At 31.4% G+C, this 8791-nt stretch overlaps 1 protein-coding gene across 8 annotated transcripts; it reads left to right on the top strand.

Moving 5' to 3' along the window:
• Positions 1 to 3215: 3215 nt before the first annotated feature.
• LOC108767883 (phosphoenolpyruvate carboxykinase [GTP]) lies at positions 3216 to 8765 on the top strand. Of its 8 annotated transcripts, none has more exons than XM_018518006.1 (8): positions 3216 to 3414; positions 3941 to 4359; positions 4963 to 5223; positions 5476 to 5660; positions 5818 to 6212; positions 6482 to 6829; positions 7804 to 8070; positions 8267 to 8765. In XM_018518006.1, exons 2-8 carry the CDS (start codon positions 4133 to 4135, stop codon positions 8723 to 8725), a joined length of 2142 nt encoding a protein of 713 aa, XP_018373508.1. In that variant the 5' UTR covers positions 3216 to 3414; positions 3941 to 4132; the 3' UTR covers positions 8726 to 8765. The 8 variants fall into 8 exon arrangements, with proteins under 8 accessions (XP_018373508.1, XP_018373507.1, XP_018373513.1 ...); XM_018518005.1 differs by having other exon boundaries at positions 3917 to 4359; XM_018518011.1 differs by having other exon boundaries at positions 3222 to 3310.
• Positions 8766 to 8791: the final 26 nt, after the last annotated feature.

The following is an 8791-nucleotide window of genomic DNA, read 5'->3' as shown; positions in this document are numbered from 1 at the left end:
TAATACATTATAAATCTGCACATAAATTGATATATATAATTATAGCACGCAAAGTAATGAACTGTCAATATTGCGTAAAAATATATGGAGCGCAAAGAATTAATTGGAAAAAAATGCATTTTTATCATTTGTATCGAGATAATGTCACTTCATTGGGCAGAAAAGCTTGATAAAGAGCGTTCTAATATTGGAGGACAATTTGTATATATTTTTCTACATGTCGGTTTATAATATACATATATCTTAATGTTTTCATTTTTTCATAATGTTATCAAGTTAAATAGTACTTTATTTAATAGTATTATGGAGTTAAATAGTACTTTATAAAAACTTTTTCTTCTTTATAAAAACTTAATCTTCTCTCAAAAAACAAATTGCAGCATTCCAATTATTTCTATTTACATTTTATCATTACGTATATATGTATGCAAAAGTCATACTATGTTCCGCGTCATGGTGAACTATTTTCCTAGTGGCACGACAACAATATGCAATAATAATATGAAAAGAGAACAGAAAGTTAACAAATTTATCAGATGTCCTCTTATTTTACTGTATTGAATTGCATTAATCAATATTTTATTATTATTATTATTATTAATATATTATATTAAAATCTGTTATAATTTTTTATCTACGATTTTTTTTTCTATCAATATTGATCTACAATTCCTTTATTTACAATTCATAAATACATATACATATACAAACATAAAATTATTGCAAAAATGCGAATGAAAAAGATGCAACTGTCGTTTCCTCTTCATTAGCTTGGAAATTGCTCATTACATTTATATAAGAAACATAAAGCTTATTATTCCCGACATCCAGTACACAATATGTGCATGTACGCACACATCAATATGTGTATTATCGATGTGAAAAATGAGATGAATAATGATTTAATAAATCAAATTTGCTACGTCTTCCTTTCTTCTCGATTTGAGCTCTTTTATACAAGAAAAATCTCCCATATATATTCTTATTTTAAAATAATTTATTATTAATATAATTAAATTGTGTATATATAATGTAATGCGGCTATAATATTCCAAAGATTATGCAAAAGAAAAACAAGTTGATCACGCCCGCTTTCTCAACTTGTGAAATGTAATAGACGTGACGATTTTTCTCTCATAGTCTCTTACGTTTGATATGGATATTTCGTAATGCTCGATTCTGAAATACTCAATACTCAGCTCTGAAGATTTCCTCTTTTAATTGTGCAGTGTCGAGGTTAAAGACCACGATAATGTTTCGCAAACAATTGCTCAACTCGTCGCAGGGGGTTCTTTCATCGTAAATACATTAAGCAACTAGTAAGCGCTACAGTTAACGTTTATACTATACATTTCAAACACTTTTCGATCAAATACATTGCATTATGTACGCAATATATGAACAAATTACAATGCCATATATTTTTCTCGATAGTCATAAACGTCAAATGAGAAGTGACGTAGGATTATTTAGTAAATATGAAAAATCAATAAAATGTATGTATTTTTGTTTATCAAATAATCACACATACACATTATTTCTTTTTTTAAATTAAATGATATATTAAAATAATCCCTCACTGTATCAAATTATCGCACTTGGTCTTTATCTTCAGAGAAAGAGGAAAAGGGGAAGAAACGATCAAACGAGAAAGAGAACAAAAAGATTTTACGCCAAAACAATCGAAAGAAAAACCGAAACAAAGACAGAAAAGAAAAGGAAATGAAGATCCTCCAATCCTCTACGAGGATTGGAGGAAGAAGATACGGAAAATTAAAAGGTAAAAAATATAAAAATATCAAATTATGATAATAGAACACTATCATTAGAATTTGGACTCTCTTTTCTTATGAAATTGATATCAATGCATACATCATGCCAACGATACAGCTCTTATGCAATCTCGTCGATAAACGTATCATAGGCCACACAGGCGAGCCTCCAGATACGTCAAGGCGTGTAAGAGCGCGTTTGTATCTGTATGCGTGATTTCGTCATTCGCAAGTTTATAATTTGACATGAGACTGGAATATATATTCTCGAGGAAGTCTAAAACTTTCAGCAATATTACAAAATACTGCTAAAGATTTTAGAAACCGTAACAACATTAAAAATAAGACATTTAAGTACAACTGAACATACAAATTAAGATACATGTATAGATATAGTTGTATGATATTAACATATCATACAATAAGTTCAATATAAATTAAATAAAAATTAATTTAAGAATATATTATTTCACATATTTTTTTTTTAAAAGAATGCACTTTTTAAAAATCTTGTAAGAATCTATTATTTTTATTACGTTTTATTGTATATGATATTAACATTGCAATTTTGAAATATTCGGAATTTCAAATTACTTAAACATTTAAAGCGTGATTTATTGCCTTATATTGGCATCGATTTATCAATGTACCTCAATAGAATCCATTCCAGACTTTGATCCATAGTTCATCTACTGTCTGGTAGCGATAATTTATAAATCCGATATTGCTTGCAATAATATGGCGAGAGAGGAAGAAAGAGAAATGACAAAAAAAAATTGTTTCTCATTTTCATATAATAATGATAAAAAATGATAAAGCGCATTTATTTTCCGTTGTTTAGAAATATATGCATATATAGATAATATACATGCGTGTGTATGTGTGTGTGTAAAATATTATTAAACATATATATTAAATTTTAATTACATATACATATATTTGTATACATATACAAACATATATATATATATATATATATTATAATACAGAATAAAATTATTTTAACACACCAGTTATACCTCCAATATTTTAGTTGTTTCTCATTTTAGCAAATGTTTTTCAATTACAAATGCGATAATCTGTATATACAATGAGGGATTATTTCAATGTATCATTTTTTATTTAAAAAAAGAAATAATGTGATTATTTGATAAATAAAAAAATATATATATGTTATTGATTTTTCATATTTACCAAATAATCCTACGTCACTACTCATTTGACGTTTACGACTACTGAGAAAAATATATGGCATTGTAAACACTTGAATGATGATGATACGATCTTAGTGCTATAATTCTTTGTCTCGCTGAAGGCGTATCTTCTACTTGCAAATACGATTAAACAAAATTCTCCTATGGGGCTTTATCATTTATCACTGTTATTTTTTACGGAACGTCGAGTGAGTTTGAGTACTTGAATAAAAGACACGATCCTTTTATCGCAGCTAGATAATAGTGTGAAATGTGGATCGTGGATAGTAGTCTTACTCGTTTACCAGCGGTGTTGATGATAATTAAGTCGTAGAATAGCGGAAAGTAAGTGGACAAGCAAGACAGTCATATAAAAATAGATCAGCGAGAGCGGCTAACGGCTTTCGATATAAAATCCGTTCGATCACCGATTTCAATTTAATGCGAAAGTGAGTTTAATCGACGTCACAGCTATCAAGTAGCTTTTACTTTCCAGAAAGATTCAATCGTCAATGCATATCGTTCGCGCTACAGTGGTTATTTGTTATTTTTTTCAATAATTAATTTTTAATTTATTCTTATATATAATTCGACTTAATAACTTCGTTATTAAGAGTTTCTTGAGCTTTCGCAACTTGCTTTCAATAATCATTCATGATTAAAAAAGTGGTATCTCTTGGTGATATGTGATATTAACCGATTTTCAAGGAATTGGCTTCTCATTGGGAATTTCCTTCGAACCTTGATCAGTCAAAAAAGCCGAATTTTACGTGGCAAAATGTCAGATGTGCACCAGTTAGAGGCTGCACACAATGAAAGTAATAGAAAATAGGGAACAGAGAGAATAAGAATTTCAACCTATTATAATAAATAATGTGGAATACACAGTTTATAATAGGTTGAAATTCTTATTCTCTCTTCCCTGTTTTCTATTCCTTTCATTGTGCGCAGCCCCTTATAACTAGTAATGCTTAGTTGTTTTGCGGTCACCGCTGCGTGAACCTGCCCGGATCACGATTTTACACTCCCCACTATCAATCGGAAGTTCAACGGTAGTTCTTCTTATCGACCAATTGGACGGACAGATCACTGGGGCTCGTCCGCAGGCAAAACATTCTGCACATCACATATAAAGGAAGCGCTTTAAGAGAGACAAACAGTGGTAACATGCCGAAATTCCAAGGTATCAGCTGGACGAATTTGACGCGAGTTTCGCGGCAATTCGACAACAAACAAAACCTCTTCATCAATTGTCGCTGTTTCACCACGGACCATCGTCTTAGCTTAACTTCGATTCCGAAAATCACTCGTTCCACGCATTTTTTTGCACCGTCCGTCTTCACGATCGAAAAAGCTCGCAGGATGCCGCATGCTGTCAATATCTATCATCCTCAGTAAGTATCCACTTGCTTTAACTTTTTAATAAAAAAAAAACAATAATTGTAATAATAATAACAATGCAACAATAACGTTATTAATTAAAATTTAAAACATATAAAACAGAAAGGCATTAGACATTGAAAACAAGGCGAATGCACACTCATTCTTTATTAATTAATTTTCCATTTAATGCTCGCTCTATTATATTAGACATCATGTAACTAATGTAATCTAAAATCATGAAATTAATATTTTTAATCTAAAAATTAAAATTCAAATCTATAAATACGAAAAAGAAATTCCTTCTTTAAGTTTACACAAACTTTACTTAATTTTAATAATCTGAATAAGAAATCGGTAGTGTGCGTATATTTTTTCATACGCGAGAACAATATATTTAAAATTATAACTTAAAAAGGCTTAAAAATAAATTACTATTACAATAATACCGTTCAGTCAGATTTTTTCCGGAAAAGAATAAAATTACTAAATAATTTGTTGGTAAAAAAATATATTAAATATATATATTTGATATAATTTTGCAACAGTCAAAGTTAACACAATTTTATTTATAATATTATCCTTGTTTACAACATGTTTCAATTATGCCTTTTCAGAATCTCGAGATTCATCGTAACTTACGCAGCAAAAGATCCATTATTAAAAAATGGATTCGATTATATCGGTAAAATACCGCTCTTAAACGCATGCACGGTAGAGATCTCATCCCAACTTCGTTATTACATCGAGGAATGCGCTTTGCTATGTAGTCCTAAAGACATTTATATATGTAATGGTACAGATATCGAATATATGCAAATGTTAAAAATTCTCCAGAAAAATGGGACTATTGAAAGTTTGCCGAAATATGAAAATTGGTGAGTGATCCAGGTTCTTCCTGAACTATGAACAGAAAACATCTACAGACTACTCTATTCAATCTTATTTCATTATTTACACTATAACAAAAAATCATTTCTTTTTTCAATTCATAAGAATTTAAGAAAAATAATTTGTAATGTAATACTCAGAATGTATTAAATATTAATTGTACATATCTCAATATATCTCGGTATTAAAAGTCAATTTATTATGCTTAAATTATTTTTTTCATAAACGCATTTTAACAGCTGGTTAGCAAAAACTAATCCTGCGGATGTGGCACGCGTCGAGAAACGTACGTTCATCAGTACAGACTTGGAAAGGGATACTATTCCTACACCACGTAAAAATGTAACTGGAGAGCTTGGAAATTGGATCTCTCCTAATGATATGGAAAAAGCTATTTTGGAACGTTTTCCGGGTTGTATGAAAGGTCAGCAGAAATTTTAAATATTTGTGACTTCCAAATATTATATTATATGAACTACATATATGAACAATGTACTAAAATATCATAAATATACTTGTATAAATAATTAAAGATTATTTATTGTTATATGAATGCAACGTTAATTAGATTTTTGACATAGGACGCACCATGTACGTGATTCCTTTCAGTATGGGACCCGTAGGCTCCCCACTCTCTAAAATTGGTATAGAAATTACCGATTCGGCTTACGTAGTCTGTTCAATGAGAATAATGACTAGAATGGGAGAAAAGGTACTCGAAGCTTTGGAAAATGACGATTTCGTTAAATGTTTACACTCGGTGGGTGTTCCAAAGCATAACTCAAAAGTCAATGTAAGTTATTCATGGCCATGCGATCCTGAAAGGACGATTATCCTTCACAAGCCCGCAAAAAATGAGATTGTATCCTACGGAAGTGGTTACGGTGGAAATTCTCTATTAGGAAAAAAGTGCTTTGCGCTTCGAATTGGATCGACGATAGCCAGGAAAGAAGGATGGCTTGCTGAACATATGCTCGTATGTTTTCTATTTTTTTCTGTTCTTTCATTATAATTTATCCTTCATGTTTCTTTATTAATGATAAGAAATAGTTTTATTGTTATTTTATTAATTATTTGATTCAATTCATATGACTTCTTGCGTGACTTTCTAATCCAACATAGCAATATGAGTTAGCAATCCAGGACAAGATTAGCATTAAAAATTGGCTCTATAAATATATGTTAAAATATGCGATTTTAATTTTAAAATAAAAGCAGTAATAAAGTGAAGTTTATTCTCTTCAGATACTAGGTATCACAAATCCTAAGGGCAAAAAACGATATATCGCCGCCGCTTTTCCAAGCGCTTGCGGTAAAACGAACTTGGCTATGATGCAACCTACTTTGCCGGGTTACAAGATTGAATGCGTAGGAGATGACATCGCATGGATGAGATTCGATAACAAAGGAAATTTACGTGCCATTAATCCGGAGAATGGATTTTTCGGAGTTGCTCCCGGTACGAGTTCGGCTACGAATCCCAATGCTATGAAAACTGTCTTCAAAAATACCATCTTCACTAATGTAGCGTCTACTAGCGATGGAGGAGTATATTGGGAAGGAATGGAAAAAGAAGTTGCAGATAATATCAAGGTAACGATAGAATGACGACTGTCTATAAATGAAATTAAATGACAATACGAAAACGTTGCAGAAAAATTAAAAATTTTTTAAAAAATAGTGTTTGAAATTTATTTGCTATTTTCTGCATTATTTTAATTCAATTTTTAGAATTTAATGTAATAGTATTATTAAAAATACGACAAAGTATGTGACTATATATATACGACATATATATGTATTATAGTAAATATATATATATATATATATACACACACACATACAATATTTTTTAAAGTACGATATGTAAATTATATTATATATGCGAGATTAAATGAGAAAAACTATTTGATCTTATATTTTTCTCGGAACCCTAGAAGCGGCGTTCTAAATGAGAATCTGTCTTTTAACCTATCTGAACTTGTATTATTCATGCCAGCAGCCTTATCTTACCCAGTCACTATATAGCATTCAAACTTTGAACTGTTGTCAAACGTACGCGTCGCGTTTCATTTGACTGAACAAGCAACGTTTCTGCAGCTTGAAATTCCTAAGTCACTTTGCAGTTCTCGCGTGATTAATCATTAATAGCTCAGGGACTTTCTTAATCATTTCGAGTTGTTTACTTGTTGATGGCCTGCCTGAACGTTCGATTCGGTCTGAAATGCGACTTACGCGTTAGACAATAATTAAAAATTTAGCTGTTAGACAGCGACTGGGAGTACTGTTAATGTGATGCTACAATGCTTTGAAGTATTCTTTGATTGTTCAATTAGTAAAACTCTTTCTTTTACTTGACCAATCAAATGCTTCAAAGCATTTGTAGTAAGACGTTGATTACACCCTGGATAAGATAAGGCAGTCAGCGTGATACAAATTCAAATAAGTTCAAGGTCCCTTATCATTTAACGCTTTTGAAAACAGCCTGCGTCTCAAGAAGAATAATAAGATTAAATACTTTTTGATTAAACCTCGCATGTATGCACACTATTTTTACCTTATTGTAGGTGGTCGATTGGAGAGGCAATGATTGGTTCAGAGGTTCTAAAACACCAGCTGCTCATCCAAATTCAAGGTTCTGTACTCCAGCAAAGCAATGTCCCATTATTGATCCCTGTTGGGAAGATCCAGCTGGAGTTCCAATCGATGCTATATTATTTGGAGGACGTAGACCCGAGGGTGTACCTTTGGTTTATCAAGCTCGAAACTGGCAACATGGCGTTTTCATCGGTGCTACAATGAGATCTGAAGCCACAGCCGCTGCGGAACATAAGGTATATTAATGAACATTTGTCTTTGTTGCATTTAATTATTTTGATTAAAAGGGATGAGAAAGCAAATAGAGATCTCAATATGAATATAGATTCTATATTAACTTAAAATACATTTATAAAAGAACTAAAGATTTAAAAAACAACTCTGTAAGAGAAAGTTACAAACTAAAGTTACTGAATCCAATACATTTTGCAGGGTAAAGTAATCATGCATGATCCGTTTGCCATGAGACCCTTCTTTGGATATAATTTTGGACACTATCTTGCCCACTGGTTGAGTATGGCAGATGTGAAGAACGGTAAATTACCAGCGATATTCCATGTGAACTGGTTCAGGAAAGATTCGAGCGGAAAGTTTCTGTGGCCAGGATTTGGTGAAAATTCACGTGTCCTCGATTGGATTCTTCGAAGGATCGATGGTGAAGATATTGCTGAGGACTCGCCCATTGGCTTATTGCCAAAACCAGGATCTCTAAATTTAGAAAATCTCACACATAATGTAAACATGACGGAATTGTTTAGATTACCGAAAACTTTCTGGCAGAAAGAAGTCGAAGATTTGAGGGAATATTTTGATGCTCAAGTAGGAAACGATTTACCCAAAGCTATTGCAAAGGAACTCAATCGCCTCTCTGATAACGTTAATAATCTTTAATATCCTAATTATATAATTATATGTACATAAATCTATAGTTATGTTTTTCAAGAGAGAGAGAGAGAG

Source organism: Trachymyrmex cornetzi, unplaced genomic scaffold (genome assembly GCF_001594075.2).
Source record: "Trachymyrmex cornetzi isolate Tcor2-1 unplaced genomic scaffold, Tcor1.1 scaffold73, whole genome shotgun sequence".
Classification (NCBI taxonomy): domain Eukaryota; kingdom Metazoa; phylum Arthropoda; class Insecta; order Hymenoptera; family Formicidae; genus Trachymyrmex; species Trachymyrmex cornetzi.
The sequence above is the reverse complement of the archived record's forward strand: the minus strand, read 5'-3'. Positions and strand labels throughout refer to the sequence as shown.